The sequence below is a fragment of the Bactrocera dorsalis genome, chromosome 1 (genome assembly GCF_023373825.1).
Source record: "Bactrocera dorsalis isolate Fly_Bdor chromosome 1, ASM2337382v1, whole genome shotgun sequence".
Classification (NCBI taxonomy): domain Eukaryota; kingdom Metazoa; phylum Arthropoda; class Insecta; order Diptera; family Tephritidae; genus Bactrocera; species Bactrocera dorsalis.
The window spans coordinates 94,726,767-94,744,758 of NC_064303.1; the positions used below are offsets into that span (position 1 = coordinate 94,726,767).

General features: G+C 37.3%; 2 protein-coding genes across 4 annotated transcripts in view; both read left to right on the plus strand.

The window, feature by feature from the left end:
- The first annotated feature begins 2,423 nt into the window (after positions 1-2,423).
- Positions 2,424-5,459, plus strand: LOC105233651 (trypsin-1). The gene is made up of 4 exons (XM_011215784.3): positions 2,424-2,879; positions 4,394-4,599; positions 4,665-4,699; positions 4,792-5,459. Exons 1-4 carry the CDS (start codon positions 2,804-2,806, stop codon positions 5,345-5,347), a joined length of 873 nt encoding a protein of 290 aa, XP_011214086.2. The 5' UTR covers positions 2,424-2,803; the 3' UTR covers positions 5,348-5,459.
- An 8,749-nt stretch (positions 5,460-14,208) lies between these two features.
- The window catches only part of LOC105233653 (protein timeless), a 48,494-nt gene continuing 44,710 nt past the window's right edge, over positions 14,209-17,992 (plus strand). For 2 of the 3 annotated variants that reach the window (XR_003845482.2, XM_011215785.4), the window contains exons 1-2: positions 14,209-14,502; positions 17,279-17,542. The gene's annotated coding sequence lies outside the window, so the exon portion shown is untranslated. The remainder of the gene's footprint in view (positions 14,503-17,278; positions 17,543-17,992) is intronic. The other variant, XM_049446698.1, reaches the window with a different exon arrangement.

A 17,992-nucleotide genomic window follows, 5' to 3' on the forward strand; every position in this document is an offset into this window, starting at 1 on the left:
GCTATACTCGTATTTATTTATTTTTAATTTTTTTTATTTCTTTTTTTATATTTTTTATATTTTTTTTATCTTTTTATATTTTTATAGTTTCTTTTTATTTTTATTTCTACTTTTTTATTTATTTTTTTTATTTTTATTTTTTTTTATTTAGTTTTTTTATTTATTTTTTTTTTTTTTTAATTTATTTTTTTTATTTATTTTTATTTATTTTTTATTTATTTATTTTTTTTTATTTATTTTTTTTTATTTATATTTTTTTTATTTTTATTTTTTTTATATTTTTTTTTATATTTTTTTTTATATTTTTTTTATATTTTTTTTTATATTTTTTTTTATATTTTTTTTATTTTTTTTATTTTTTTTATATTTTTTTTATATTTTTTTTTATATTTTTTTTTTTATTTTTTTTATATATTTTTTTAATTTTTTTATATTTTTTTTTTATATTTTTTTTTATATTTTTTTTTTTGGTGTTTTTATATATTGTTGTTGATTTCGAAAATATTCCCCAAATAATTAAGATAAATGCCTTAGAGTTAATAATATTATATTTGGGCGAATACAAATTCGGTTCCGTTCCGGTTACATAGACTCGAATGCCTCGAACCTAACTATTAGTCTGATTTTCTGGGAGATAATTTTTGGCATAGTTCGCGTTAGGGTGGTAAGGTTCAGATAAGTTTTCAACGAAGTCATCCAACGGTAGGCTCAGCAAAAGTGCTGTTTCGACGGAGTCGGATCATAGAGAGAGGGATGTGAGATGTGCAAAGAGAAGAAGTCAGGCGTGGAATCGTTTCATGCATATATTATCTTGTTATTTAATCGATAGAAAAAATTCTATAAAGATTTTCGAACACTCATCAACCATGATAGTTTAGTTTGTGTGGCAGCAATATGCTATAGTGGTTCGATATCGGCGGTTTCGACAAATGCGGAACTTGTCGGGCAGAAAAAGACGTGTAAAAATTTTCCAAATCAAAAACAAAACACAGCTTCTGTGAGAACTGAAGCCGCAGGTGCTTCACAAGGGACTTCGCTTCGCTCTATGAGCTTTTGAAAAGTTCCAAGAAGATCCAACGTTTTCGAGCCAAACTTGGTTCGGCGATGTGGCTCACTTCTGGCTGAATGGATATGAAAATAAGCAAAATTTCTGCATTTGGGACGAAGAGCAACCTGAAGAAATTTAAGAGCTGCCTTTTCATCCAAAAAGACGTAACCGTCAATGGCGACCGTTATCTCGCAATAATAACCGACTATTTGATGCTTGAAACTGTAGTTCGTGATCTCGACGACATTTGGTTTCAACAAGGCGGCGCCACTTCCCACATATCGCATCAATCAATGAATTTATTGAGAGAACACTTCGGTGAGCAGTTAATTTAACATTTTGGGTCGGTCGATTAGCCACCAAGATCGTGTCACAACGTTCGACTTTTACTTGTGAGGATGGAGAAAGTTTAAAGTCTATGCGAACAATCCCGCTTCGATTCAGGCCTTGGAACAAAACATCATACTTGTCTTTCGCCAGTTACCAGTTGAAATGCTTGAATGAGCCATAGAAAGTTGGACTCAACGGAGGGACCATCTGAGATGTATCTGCGCCAACATTTGAAAGAGTTAATTTCCAAAAAATAAATGCCAAATAATGTTCTTTCAAAAGACAATAAACATTCCCCATTAAAATTGAATTGTTTCTGTGTTTTTTTTTAGTTGGGAACCTCGAAATGGATTATCCTTTATTATAGGAAAAGAAGCGTTACTATCGGTCGAGGTTTCTTGAAGACGTCTCGGTGGTTGCTCTGATAAAACTTGTCGTACTGATGAATTCATCAGAAGCACGTGGTCGTTTAGAGCGGAGCAAATAGAGTGAAATGGCTTTAGGCACATTGGTATAGGCCACCTAAAGGCCTAGATGAGTTGTGAAATAGTCACTCAACCTAACTACCACCTAACACCTGCTTAAAGCATATTGTTCTAGGGTGATCTGTTGTTCTATTTTGACCCTCTTTTAAATAGAATGACTAGGTCTTAGATATATATTACGTAATAAAAACAACAGAAATTTTTTCAATTAACTTTAAAAGTATGAGCATAGGCCTAATCTATATTTTTAGAATAAATATTTGCTTGATTTATAAGTTATTGTAAATTTATTGACTCTGTGCTCATTGCAAAATTCTTCGACTATTAATTTCACTCGTTTCAACTGGTTAGATTATCGCCGGGGCTATAAAGCTTGGCAAACAATAGTGGCAGACACAGGACCGACACTTCGAGTGGCGCATCGGACTTCTTATATCTGCAACTGCCACCCCTTAGCTGCACTGCTGCTTCATTGGCCCAATTTCCAGTTGCAGTGTCAACACAAGAGTTCGCTACGCCACGCGAGTCGAGTTGAATCGAATCGAGTGTTGGTCGTTAGAATCATATCTAAGTGTTCCATATTCAGCGATCGCACAGACATACCTACAAATGTCACCTACATTCAACACGCTCGTGTGGTCATATTAACTAGTCTATGTTGCAGATAACACCTGGTAAGGCGAGGCGTTATGAAGCCATGGGCGGTCAAGATTGTCGCGCTCAAGCGATTAGAAGCAACAAAAAGAAAACAATGCGAGTTTAGCATGAATGGGGTCTAGATTTGCTGGTTGCAAGCATTACTGTGCTATATAAGGTGCACCGATTACCAGCCGATTGCACAGTTTGACGCCGGTTCGGTTTCTGTGTGGTATTCTTGGCGAGTGTGTTGTGATATTGGAAATCAGTTTACATTAAAAATAGTTTCATAATAAAAAAAAGAATGTTGTGGAAAACATTTTCGTTAGCCATCACCTATTTTGTGCTATGTGGATTAACGACGGAAGTTGGAGCCGGAGGTGTGTGGTGCTTTATGTAGTTTGATAGAATTTAAATAGGAAAAATTTGGTTGAAAAACTTTGGAAGCGTGAATTACGAAGGCAGGACCTGTTCCAAAACATGACTAAAAATATCTTAAACAATTTTAATATTTTCTCTAACTATTAGGAACACCCTTACTATACAATTCTTGAAAAATGAAAGATGAATGGAAATATAACAAAACTGGAAAATTTTGCCAAGAAAAAACGCTTACAGGCTTGCAAAGTGCTCGGCTTCGATTTCTAAAGCTAAGCCTACAATTTTTAGTCACATTCACTGTTAAAATGTCGGAGCGATCTCATTCCAAAACTTGGCTTGGTAGGTCATAGAAAAGAGATAGATTACCTGGCATCGCTTCTAGTGCAGGAATGTATAAAACGGCTGTACAGTGTATTAGTTCACAACGGAGTTCACCTCATCTAGGTTCCACTTCACAAAGGGTAGGCGGTACGTAAACTGCCTGAAGAGATTTCCAGTTCTGTAGCTATTTTCAGGATGGTAGGACTCGAACTACGCCTAACAACGTTCGGTATGTTTAATGTACAAAACTGCTGACGACAGCCTTACCCCGCGATGTCAGGCAATTTGAGTACCAATTGGCAGTGTGGAATGGACACACTAACCACCTTGGTAGAGTTCGAGACCCATCTAAAACCTCTGCCCTACTTTAGGTCGGGCAACCGGTTGCAATGCAGCTCCACATTCAACTGACAAAGTGTCAGTTCTCCCCGCATTTGGGTTTTAACCACAATCACCACGATATTCCTCGAGGCGCTAGTCCACATCAATAGGTTGGAGCGAACTCCAAGGGCTTCTGCTCCCCTTGGTACCAGAATTAAGTTTCCGGTCAGACCTCGTAGTCGAAACTATTACCAGTTGAGCTTACTCTTCCTTACAGTAGTTCCACATATCATAAAAGAGCTGTTTCCAAGGAGTAAAGAGTGGGTAAAAAAAAAGTTATTAGCAACAACGCACAGGTCTGCGCCAGACTAAGTCGCTAATGAGTGGTTAAATTCTTACTAGGTTTAAAAGTATAATTAACCTTCCTAGAAACGAGTTCCGGCTAGTTGTAGTTGTTGAATTTTACAACGGGCAGTGTAGACTCAAGAAACTCTGCTGCAGATTTGCTCTTCTATAAACTGCCGGTTCTGCGACATGAAGTTGGAAACTTCTGAGGACCTGATTCTAGACTGCATAGCAATCTGCACGAATTACATTGCTTCAATGGCATCCAGCGATCCTGCGCCTTTATAAGCCTGTGTGACAGAGACTTCTAATTCCCGAACAATCCCGGAGAGTTTATATCGTACAAATCAGAAATCAATAGCACTTCTTCACTTGTCCGCTATAAATTCCAGATACTGTCACAACTCCCACTTTGCTCTGAGTTAAAAATCTCTTACACTAGTTCTATCGACCAAATACCCCTAGCAGCTCTCTAAACTTTATAAAAACCATGATTTCTATCATTTCTTATGTCTTCTCTTGCCAGCTTGCATTATACCACAACCGCTGAAGGGCCAAGAAATGAATTTGGTACGTGTGGATGACGAAGCTTTGCCCTCCGATGAAGTCTTGCCGCGTCCAAGACTGGACGGACGCATTGTAGGTGGCTACAAAGTGAATATTACGGATGCGCCACATCAAATTTCGCTGCAAACAAGTGGCGGACATATTTGCGGCGGTTCTATAATAGCGGTAAGTTGTGAACAAGTTAAAAATTAGGGTTTCAAATTGAAACTTGCAGTTTATTCTCTTCTTAGCCACGCTGGGTGCTCACAGCTGCTCATTGTACTGAGTAAGTTTCCTCCAATACAAACTTATTTATTTTTTCAACTTCTTCTAAAAGCAATATTTCTTATTCTATCCCTTTACTCCTCTCAAAAACAGCGGTAAAACCCCGGAGAAGTTAAAAGTGCGTATCGGTTCCTCAGAGGCAGCTAGCGGTGGCCAATTGTTGCGCGTCAAACAGATTGTACAACATGAGAAGTTTAATTACTCCAATGTGGATTATGATTTCTCTTTACTACATCTGGAGAAGGAAATACAGTATTCTGACAATAAAAAACCTATCAAGTTACCCGACGAGAAGGATCAGTTTATGGATGGCGATATCTGTTATGTGACCGGCTGGGGCAATACACAAAATGCCAGCGAGTCACGTCAGTGGTTGCGTCAAGCTGAAGTGCCGCTGTTCAACCATGAACTCTGCTCTGAGAAATACAAGCAATTTGGCGGCGTTACAGATCGTATGGTTTGTGCTGGTTATCTGGAGGGCGGCAAAGACGCTTGTCAGGGCGATTCAGGTGGTCCACTTATTACCAAAGATGGAATGCTGGTGGGTGTGGTGTCATGGGGCTATGGTTGCGCTAGACCTGAATATCCTGGCGTGTATTCACGTGTGCAATTTGCGCGTGATTGGATACGACAGCATAGCGAAGTTTAAGTCCGAAGGGAGAAGGAATTTATTATAAAAACTGGCAGGGATTCTTTAGTTCTTAATCGTTTATTCAACGAAGATTTTAATTTTGATCTTCAAATGTTTTATTAAATAAAATATAAAAAGCTATATTTAAAAAGTTGGAAATATGTTCTGCCGGCTATTGATTCCATTCCGAATCCAATTTTTAGGATTTAAGTAACAGCTGTAGCATGAAAGACACTTCTTAACTGGAACTAGCCCAAATTAAACTAACTTGCTAAAAACATTTCGGCTTCTACTTAAATTGTTCCTAGCTCCGAAGTTAGGATTATGAATAAAATGAGGGTGCCCACCATGACCAGATATTTCGTATAGCGTTCTCTACCAGCAGAGACATTCGTTTCGTTTTCTTCAGATCGATTGAACGTAATCTTTTGGTCTTTAAAAGTACCTAACGGAGTAGTTGAGAATAATTGAGCGATAAGGCTTGGTTCTCTATATATAATGGACCACATCCAGCACGCAGTGAAAAAAAATATACCAGCCGTACTTCAGAATGTACACGAAGACCGTGGAGAATCGATTAGGCGCCGTTTGTAGCAACTCGGACTGACTTATGGAACGAATGGGCGCATTTTACGTCGAGGTTTGAAATTGAAAGCGTACATCAAGCGACCTAGCGACATCGCTTCGTTATACGATCTTCGCTTGAGCTCACCAATCGTGCATTCCAGTCTGGTTAAAGAATGTCTTACCTCGTTATCAATGGCATCAAATTATCTTGTGATAAGCAAGGTCTGGCACACAGCCACAACTGAATGGTATATAACCGTTAAGCTGGCAAGGAAGTCAACCTACTTCCACTATCAGCAGATTGGGAACGGGTCGATTGTTTACTCCGCACTGGTTTTCAACTACTGAATAATTAGATAGACGTGAGAGCTTGGCTAGCGCTGGGCTGCCATCGGTTTATGCATAACGCAAGTCGACAAGCAAAAGATAGATCGTAACCTAAATCAGTGAACTCTTTGCCTTCAGTAAGGCTACCCTTTCGCTAGATTATGTGAGTTCTAACAGAACATTGCTATGTCGGCTTAATATTAAGAATCTTACCTAATGCCAGCTGCATTGTTCTACCTTTGCGAGATCAAGTCTTAGACTCTTAGAAGCACACACTTTCGGATGTCCTACCGATCTAGTGGAAATGGAAATTATAAACCTAAGCACAAAGTGCTTTACCGACTTATAAGATCGGATTCGGAGTTTATATTTTTTAGCTTCACAAAGGACTACATATAGAAGTTCCTAGTACGATTCTTGATTCAGTTATTGCCCCTAATCTATCCTACAGTTTGGATAGAGGACACTTAAACTCCGACCCTTAAACTCCAGATTTCCAATTTTACTCTTATTCCTAAGTATTTCATATCTTTATTCCACATATTGACGAAATTTTACTTTAAATATATTTTTTACACCTTCTTCTGGGTCTGCTTCCTCGACTGGCATAATCTAATATTCTACGTAGTGTCTCAAAAATATTACGATCGCTCTTTTCTTCGCTTAACGACTATGCCACTATTTCCTTTTACCCCTGGATAAAGGTTAACTAAAGTTACCTGGAGTTCTGGAGTAACTCTTTATGCAACAAGCGAATCGACCGCTAACTATAATGGTCCTCACTTTCCTACTCAGTATAACTAAGACTCATACACTATACGACCTCATTATCATCTTCTCTCTATCTATCATCATACTAAACCGACTTTCAGTTTGCAACCGTGTACACCTAATATGGGTGCTGGGACATAAAGGGGTAGCCGGCAATGAGCTGGCCGACGAACTAACCCACTCTGCGCAGCGTCCATGATGATGGGGACAGAACCATGCTTTGCTGTGGGTTCCCACACTATAAAGAAGTTGCTCAGCATGGAGGAGAGAGTTGCGAATGACAGCAGGCCAGCAGGAATACGCAATGTCAAGCTACTTCTGGCAGAATACAACCTTGCAAGGTTTAAAGAACAAATTCCGCCTCCTTGTCGCGCTCTTTACAGGGCACTGCAGACTGAGGAAGCACTTGTCCAACATGAGCAAAACTGTTGGTTATGGTTAGGTTAGCTTATAGCTAGGTCTCGCTTGTCAAGTTCTAAGGTTGTCAAAACGGAATGCAGACGACGGTGTTAAAGAGTTAGCCTTCTTTTATTAACTTTGATTTTTCATTCTCTCTATTTTACTGTACATAATATATACCTTAACTCTCTGAACAAATAAAGTCTTCCTAACGCAACTCTAAACTACAAAACTTATGAATTACAAGCAGGCTTTTGCATTTTCCCAGTATTGCATACATACAATTGTATTATATATGTAGATATAAACTTTTGCTATAATCTCTGTTTGTGGGCACTATATCTTTACACAGAATTCGTTGACCAACAGTAGCGACACAACAACATTGCTTTTGAATGTCAATGTCAAAAGTTAAATTAAAATAAGTCGCACTCGTTGTAAGAAATTGAGAGGCTAACTACGTCACGTAGTCTGACGTAGGCGTAAAGTCACACGAAAAGTTGCAAAATGCAATGGAAACAGCAGCGCAGTGCTTCTCATATATTTTTGAATTGAATCTTTACGCAACTTCAAGTTCTTAGTGGAAATTTTTTAGCAACGAGTCATTAGGCGATTCGGTAATTAGTCAAATGAGTGCAATTAATAAGTGATGAAGTCAAATAATGAAGTTTTTTTCATAATCTTTACAAAGAGTACTACGCAAAAAATAAATGAAAATTGTTGATGAATTCTATGGTCATAAATGGCTTAAGTCGGCATGAGCTAAGGTATGCATTTTATATATAATTTAACAAAAATATGCCTCCCAGCTTGATGACCACTTTTGGAAATAATTGAGATCGTTTTTAGTATGTTACTGTGCCGAATATTATCATCCGAGGCGTCAACCGTCTCGGCCATAACTGCGTAGATATACGACTTCACATAACCCCACCAAAAATAGTTCGGCGGTGTTTTGGAGGACAAGCCACAGTCTAACGACCGAGATAATAAGCTCATAAAAAGTTTCTCTCATTATGGCCGACTTCATTTTTCATGGACCAATGACTTTAATCCAGAGATCACATCACTTCAAATGCGATAATTTTGTTTATTAAAGTATCCATTCAGTCGAACCTCACCGTTGACCAAAATTTTCTTGTGAAACTTTAGACCCATTCACCGAAGTGAGTATGTCCTTTATGAAATGGCAAACCAAGCAAACTAACCCGGTAGATTAATAAGTTTTAAACGACTCAACCTAGAATTCCATCGAAAATGCCCGAAGGCGAAAAGTAAAAATTGTTTTTGAACCGACTCTAACTAGTCAGAATGGATTTGGTAACTAGGCTTCCATACAACAGAGCCATATTCCAATATAGGTCTAACCAAAGTTGTAAAAAGTGTTTGAGTAACATATGGGTCTCTAAATTATTTAGACCAACGTTTAACAAAACTGAGAATACCTTTTGCTTTCAAGACTACGGTATCAATATGAAGACCAGAATTAAGCTTAGGGTGCATAGTAACTTCCAAATCATGCTCTAGTAAATGGTCTTTTATTACATAAGGATACCCAGATTTACAAAAAAACCCATCATTCTAAATTTTTAGAGATTCAATCGCAAATCATTTCTATCACACCGAGCAACTGTCGTTCGATACTGATGAAAGCACGCAAGGCTCGGTTCTAGACCCGTTTCTATCAAACCAAATGTATGATGGGCTGCTACGGAGACCAACTAAAGGTCGCGTGCGCTTCAGCCGGCGATTTTTACTCACAAAGGTAATGAGATCGGTTTTACATATTATATGCGGCTCTAATATGGATCCAACCGCTAGTCTTTCAAGCTTATGCCAAACAAATAAGCACTGTGCACAGGCCGTCGACACTAAAAGATATCAGTGCATTCCGAACAAAATCAAGTGGTGGTTTTTCGGTAGAAAATTTAACGACGCTCATACTTGTATGCCAGTCCACTGAGAACTGGAAAGCTGAAACTGGGACATACTCGTACATATATAGCAGATTAGGCCTCCGTCAGTCCGTGCCCTAGAGGAGACTTAAATGTCTTACCACTCCCACGAAGTAACACTTAATCAAGTGGTTTCCGCTAAATAGAAGCTCCGCACAAAATCGGACCAAGATGACTATCTTGCGGAACACTTGAAGAGACATTAATTGAATTTGAAAGAATATCTTGAAATATCACTCATTGTGTTCTATTATAAAGATAAGAAGATCGAAAGAACATTACTTTATTTGAACATACATACTTTAGGCAACCGAATTATATCGAGATGTGAGCCCGTCAATTAATTATCGAGGTCATGTAGTTGGACCCCGTTCTACTTTTTATGGTTCAGCTTATGGTATTTGCGTATGAACTAGTTAAAAAATAATAGAGAACTTATCTGAGCATATTTGACTGAAATGGAGAGAGACCCTTGTCACACCTATTTGCTATTCTAAATCGACAATTCGAAGTACTATACATCTGCTGGAATTTAGCATGAATAATTTAAGTGACAAATATGATAATCTCTATATTCTGAAGATTATTGAATTTACAATAGATTTCTCAGAAAATAAGTGAAATATGTTACCAAAGCGATCCATATGTCCATATCAAGGAAACGGTACATCATAGATACCGAACATAGTGATACATCACCGTTTTCATAACTTTTTTGTGGGAAGGTGCTTTTGGGAGGTAAGAAACGAAGCACCAACTTCTAGAAAATGACGAATTTGCTTGGGTTTCGTAAATTACGTGTCACGAGGCCACGTAAAAAAAAACGGTGATTTGAAAGAAGGCGACTGATTCGAGTACTACACGAGAACTAAACGAAATATCTCACATCATAACTAACAACCAAACTTCACAATAGGCAACAGCAGAACAAGGAGCATAACAGTTCCGCTCAATGGAAGTGCTTAAAAGCGATTCTTAGAAAGATTTCTGCATATCAAAATTTCTTCAAAATGAAGCTGCATAAGATTTACGAAATTAATTGTAGAAATCGCTATTGAGTACGACGATGGAGACGATGACGAGAAGTGATTACCATTACCAAGTGTTCTAATCAAATATATAGTATGCACATGCGCAAAATATTCGAGTTCATATAGTAAAATTACGTATTGATATATGGATTGTGGGTAACAAGTACTCTCACACATGTACGCATACCTTAGCATGTTCATTTACCGATGCGAAACGCGAAATGCGAAATGCGAAAGCGAATAACATGGCAAAACAAATGTCAATAAAAATATAAACAAACTGCTGACTTTACAAGAAAACGAGAGAAGAACAAACATAAATAGACAATGCGAAGGCCAAAACAAAAGCTGAATGCAGCTAATGGGTTGCCGAGACCACAGGCGGGGAGCAAAAGCTCAATTGCAAGTTTTTGCACAAACACAAATGTGAGTATTGTATTAGATAAAGCAATCTCATATATGTATGTATGTATAGTCGAATGTGTACTATCTAATGTTAACGTAATAGACGGAGCTGATTAAATAAATCTGTTACTCTATCTACATATATACATAGATATACTACGTAGCTGATTCGTAGTCGTACTTAAATATGGTACACACATATGGTGTTGTGGTTGGTGATTCAATGAATAAGGTATTCTTGTAATTTGGAGATTTGGAATTGTGAAGTATAAAACCAATAGAATCTACAGTTTTGTTATATGTCCTCTTTTTAGAAGTTTTCCAGTAGAAAAAGATGCTAAAAACGGACTATTCTCCAGCAGATAATATATTCCATACAAATATGTATGTATATATGTATGTATACACGACATTTTCTAATGGATGTACGGGGATACCTTGGCATCAGAGAGACATCAAACGGTCTCTTTATCTCTTATGGATCGACTCAACACATTTTCGCTAACGGCTTGAATAGGAAACGAGTCAATTCTATACTCGTCATAGTTATTATTGTTGTAGCGGCAAAATTCTGACGATTTGACAGTACTTGACCGGATAAAAAATCCGGATCCGTTCCGGTTACGTAAACGCGACTCGTCGTATTAAAGACTCGAATCTTTTGCAAAAACAACGTGTAGTAGAAAACAAGATACTTGAGGAACCCGACAATCATCAAACGCATCATAACTGGTGGCAAGACGTGGGTTTAGTAATGGGACATTGGAAGAGTCAAACAATCTAGCGAATAAAGCTTCAAAAATGAAAAAAACTTTAGGAACTAAAATTTTCTGAAGTCGCTGAAGATCATCCCAATCGAGACTTTTAATAAATGTATGGAAAAATGGACTAAGAGGTAGGATACTTGTGTTGGCTCAAAAGCCTACTTTGAAGGAGATAATAAAAACTAGAATTAAAATACGTGTTTTTTTTTGTTAGTCCGGGTCAAATTTGATCAGACGTCGTTTGTGTATGTTGGTCGTATGAATGAGTAATACAGAATAATATTCAGAATCTTTATGGCGTTTCTTGAAAAAATTAGTACGTTTGAAAATCTCATAAGTTATGTGAAGTTCCACGTTAGAGGACATTATGACCTCAGTACAATTGTCTAATAGTCAATAATAAACTTTCACCAATTTTATGGAGCGGACGAGCGGAAAAAGAAAATTTACATATTATGGGTCACAGGAAATGTAGATTTCCCTGACAAAAAACTATGATTGATTTCAGAGAACAAATCACTCTAAACAAAAAGGTTCCAATATATTTCCTATATTGAGATACAAGTATAATACTACATAGTTCTTCTATCAATTCCCAAAAGGTCCAGCGCAAGTAGTAAGGCTTGTGAGCCTTTTTTTTATAATAAGGCAATATCCAGTTTTACAGTTACAGATTCCGAAGCATTAACGATGATTCTAAGCCTGTGAAAGCATATTAAAGTTGGTTATACTCTTTATACCTTTACAAGTTTAAGCGTATTCAGAACTATGATAACTCCTGATACTCTTAATCTTTCCTTGTTCATAAAGTCTGGTGATCTAGCTCCTAGAATCTCTGAATTTGAACGTACAATTTTATGAAAAGATTTTTTTTTTACTTGAAGTTTTCTGAAAAAGTATCATTAATATACAGGATTTATTTGGAAAGTAATAGGACTGATTTTCTTCCACCGCGACTGCACTTCGGAGCGTGCGCGCACTGACTGGATACGGTAGAGGGCGTTCCTAGCTAACGAACAAGCGACCGGTAAGTTATTTCCGAGCACCTGGAGAGTCGGGACAAACATTTTCGCGCGACGTGTTTCTGTGAGCGGTACAAGCCGAAAATGCAGCGTTCGTTAGAGCAGAGGTACGCGATTAAATTCTGTGTGAACTCGGTAAATCTGCGACAGAGACTTTTGATATGATCAAGCAGGCTAACCCAGATGTTGCTTTGGTAAGAAGTTATGTGTTTCGGTGGCACCAGGCCTTTTTGGAGGGCGAAGAAGAGGTCGCTGATGAAGACCGTGCTGAGAGACCTGCGACTTCGACAAACACCGATAATGTGACTCGTTGTCTTTTTGACATCAAAGGCATCGTCCACCATGAATTTGTGCCCTTAACGCCAAGTTGTACGTGGAAGTCCTCAAGAGACTCAAACTACGAGTCAATTAGCTGCAACAAGACATCGGAGCCGATTGGAAGTTGCACCACGACGACGCCCCGGCTCACACCGCCCTTCTTGTGAACAGCTATCTGACTAAGGCCGGCATACCCAACGCTTCCGCAGCCCCTCTGCAGCCCAGATTTGACCACCGCGGGCTTGTTTTTGTTTCCTTGCCTGAAATGGAAGATGAAAGGCAAGCATTTTGAGACAACGGAGGGGATCCATTCAAGCAGCATGCACCTCAGCTTTCAAGACTATGCCGGAGATTGCCTTCCATGAGGGAAGGAATCTCAAATCAAATTAAGGGCCAAATTTGCGTCTCAACAATACCAGTTTTAGATAGTACAAAGTTCGTCGGGTCAGCTGGTGCTTACATAAATTAAATATAATAAACACTCTATCGGCTCACCTGCAAAAATTTAAACAGTTCCGTGCGGCACCCGGTGACCGCTGAAGTCATTAAAGTTTTTGAGAAAATTTCCGCAACTTATAACTTATTGTTTGTTTGAATATGTAAACGTATGACAGGCGCTAACTGACCACGCTCACCCCATCACCAAGGCAACCCTGCAGCAGTGCTTTCCTCGCGCCACACTTACCCAAATAACGGCAACAATGCCGATTTCTCATTGTGTGCACGCCACAATCAATGTCAATTTCCGCCCGCGTCTGTCGAGTTGCCGGCTGCCTACGAGTAAATAAAACTTTTACACAGACACAGACGCGCATTCGCCGTGAGAGAAGTGTGCGCAAACAATGTAAAGAGGAAACAAGAAAATAATGGTTATTATTTGTGCGAAATCCGGCTTTCTTCTGCCACCGCGGCCACTGGCGCTGCAGTAGTTGTTTATTGAGCTGTCCAAACGTGCGCACGTTTCGGGTACACGTGAGCCGAGCAGGCGCGCAGTCAACTTCGGAGAACGTTTTCCATAACGTGCCGCAAGTTAAAGTGGGATAGCATATCAATCAAGCGCAGTCGGCATAATGGCTTGCTTGTGTGGCCGGCAAAAAGCTCTCAGTACGGCATCATTTCGACATGTGTGTGTTTGAGTGTGTGTTCTGCGTTCAATCCGTAGCTATTGTGCTCGCAAAAGTAGAATAAGCACAATGCACGCACGAACATTGCCGTTATGGCGCCTGCACCCCCTCCAAACTATTGTGGACTCATGTAATTGCATGTGAGTTCGCGTGGCAATGCAATTTCGCATAGGCCAACCGGCTCTCAATGCTCTGTGCATAACTCACTAGAACGCGAACTATCGCCGTGGACGGATGTGCTTGCGCGCAAAAGTCAACGAATATTCGGAAAAAATTAAATACAATATTTCCCAAGTGAAAGAGAAAATTCATTTTTAAGTAGAAAAGTTCTGCTAAAAACAAAAACAAATATAACACATTTACAACAGAAGTGCCACAGCATCGTAAAAGAAATATTTATCGTTATATTTATCGATAACGCTTACGATTTGCCACTCGTAAATATATAATTACAAATATATAATTGCTGCGCTGGCTTAGAAATCGTTGTGTAAGTGTCGAAGTGCGACGTTGGCGGTGCTGAGGCGGTGGGAGTAAGAGCGCGCCTAGGTGCTAGCTGGAGAGCGGTCAGCAGGGGTGTTTGCGAAGTGCTTAGTGCGACGTTAGACCCGTGTTATGTGCACTTAAATGACTTAAATGGAAGAATTTACAAAACATACATATATACAAAACTAAACAATAGAAAGAATTTCAGTTTGAAAATTCAATAATTTTCCGATTCTTCGGTTTTAAGCGTCGATTATGGAGAGAGCAGACGAACAAATACCACAAAAACAGTTGCAAAAAAAAATAAAAAAATTATTAAAAAATACAAAAAATATAAAAAAAGAATAAACAACTAAGTACTCAGCACAACTTTTGGTTTACGTCAGCTCAACTAGAATGTGTCGGCGTTGCAATGCAACAAAAGCTTGACTGCAATTGTAATGAAAACTTGCGAACACTTGAAAACAAATAAACGGCGGCGCACAAGTGGAAATTAAAAAATAATTAAGTGCAGCCAGCGTATAATCAACTTTAAGTGATTTTTAGTAAACACACTATTATTCAAGCGAAATAAACACATATTGACAACAAGCCAAAGTCAACCAAGCTTTTGTGGTAGAAATGTGAATGCTAAGAAAAGCACAAATCTGTGTGAAGTGTTTTCGAATGAGTGTTTTAGAGCAGATATTTGTTTTCTGTAGTAAGAAAGATATTAAAAACAACAAAAAAACGGAAACTTCGATACCGCAGAGAACAATCTTCACAAATAAATACGTTTCTATAGAACAAATTTATTTTGTTCGGTCGGTTTGTATGGCAGCTATAGGTTAGAGTGCTGCGATCTAAACAATTTCTAAGGAGGTTATGCCGTTACTTTATACAATTAGTTGTGCCAAGTTTCGTGAAGATAACTGTTCATATGAAAAAATTTCCCATACAATGACTTCATTCATATCGTTCAGTTTGTATGGCAGCTATATGCTATAGTGGTCCGATCTAAATAATTTCTACGGAATTTATACCATTGCATTAGAAAATCAGTCGTGTCAAGTTTCGTAAAGATAACTGTTCATATGAAAAAGTTTCTCATACAATGACTTGATTCCGAACGTTCAGTTTGTATGGCAGCTATATGATACAGTTGTCTGATATTGGCGGTTCCGACAAATGAGCAACGTCTTTGGCTGAAAAGCACGTGTATAAAGTTTCAGAGCGGTATCTTGAAAACTGAAGGACTGGTTCGCGTATTTACAGCCAGATATGGCTAGATCGACTCGGCTCAACCCGCTAATCATTTATTTTTATATATTCTTTATAGGATCTCCAAATGTATCTTCGTGACGCACATAATATACCCTATTTAAGCTATAATAATAGAAATATTGACAACAAATTGGTTAATTGTGATCAACTCTCTCTAGCCGATATAACCGATGGTCGCCAAAATCACCTCAAATGGTATGAAACCAACACTCAGTTAGGTTACACCCATACAGTTATGACTCAAGCTTCATTATAAAATAGTCGTGCTCCAAACGAATGGGTCTATTGGGCTATTGTGCCTCTCACATAGGGTCACAAAGGTCCAGTACTGTGATCATAAAGGTCCAGTACTCTGAAGATGGCTCATAGATGGAACCTAGGGCCTTCAGTCTGCTTCTACAAATTGCTGGGCAAATATCTAAAATCAGGTGTTCTGAAGTTTTCCTCCAAAATCGGCAGTTTGCGCAAGAAACTATGTCCTTGCTGGAGAAGAGCTTCCTGAGCCTGCAGTGCCAGTGTTTTTTTGTTCACGCCATTTAATAAAAAAATATGACCACTTACTCAAGGCGAAAGTTAGTCACTAATTTAGTACTTAATATGACAGCGTCGATTGCCTTTATAGTCTGCTGAAAGCAAATAGCTTATCTTTCAATCAATTCTTACAATCATTAAAGCAACAACGAAACACGTGAGAGGCTTAATTACTCTTAATCTAACTTTGATTATGAGTTGCCACTTCAAACAGACTCATTACGTAAAATTAGCAATAAAATTTCTATTTGTATAGTTGTGATCTGGTGATATTTTATACTAATTTTATGGGATTTGAAGCTTTTCTATATACAAATATGTACAACGGCAAAATATAGACATACATACAAATGTATATCGTCAACTAAAATGTTAAATAACGTAACATCATTTTCATAAGTTTACAGGCGTTGAAAGAACGAAAATTGAGTTTTTAACCAAGATTTGAGTTTTTGTTATAAAATGGTTATATATTGGTTATATGTTGGTTATAAAATGCTAATACATAAGTTATATATTGGTTACATATTAGTTATATATCGGTTATATCTGACAGCGGAAGCTGAAAGTTGTATGCTTTATATATGTATATAGTATGATGTAGTGAATCGTAAGCAATAAAAAGCTCAATTTCGATTTTCTAATGATACGTTGTTTAGCATTTTAGGTGACGATATACAAAAGTAAATATTTTGCTCTCAAGTGCTGTACAATCAAAACAAACTTTTATGACTATTTAAATTATTTCCGTAGTAAATTAATGAGCAACAAATCATATCACTGCAAATAAAAAAGTGAAAATGAAAACTTGCTTTCGTAAACAATTCAGTGCTGTGCTTTCTACTACCGCCGCCAAACGCCCTGAACTCTTAAAGAGCTTTTGATCAGCTTTTGATCACTCACAATTTACCGCTACTGCAAACGTGAATACAAAATAAATTTATATAAATGCTAATCCTGTATTTAATTTACATATCTCTGAATAGAACTGTTTCACTGAATGAACGTTTAGTGCCATGCTTGTATGAGGCTTTGTAAACTACTACTACAATAAGGAAAAGTAAATAAAAAATTAAGAAAATAAAATAAAAAAATAAAAATAAAAACTAAAAAAAAACTAAAAATAAATAAAATAAAAATAAGAAATAAAATAAAAAACAAGTACAGATCTCGAATTTGGATTACAAATTTCGCTTCGAACGAGGTCAATAAAATTACGCAGCACAGTGTGATAAAACTTATAGATAACGGTGAGTTTTGTTGTTTTTATATATTAAATTTTTTTAATTGAATTTAAGGTACTAAAATCATTTATATTTTTTTCAGAAAAAATACAAAAATTAGTTAAAGAAATATCTGTAAAAAATAAGTTGTAGAGAAAACTATTGTCCTCTCACTTTTTATGAAGCCATTTTTATAATTTTTTTCTACGCACTTTTTTCTACAGATATTTAATTAACTTTTGTATTTTTTTCTAAAAAAAAATAATTAATTTTTTGCCATTTTTATATTTTTCTTTTTAACTTTAATGCCAAATGATTCATTTTCCTGAACAACAGCATTTATCTGTGAGTTTTCAGTTTTAATGGAAAGAAATCATACATAGAAATAATTGAAAATTATGAGAGCTGGATACTCGGTATGAATTAATTGAGAAAATTTTTTTTCCCCACCAACCTATTATAACTTTCTAAACGCAA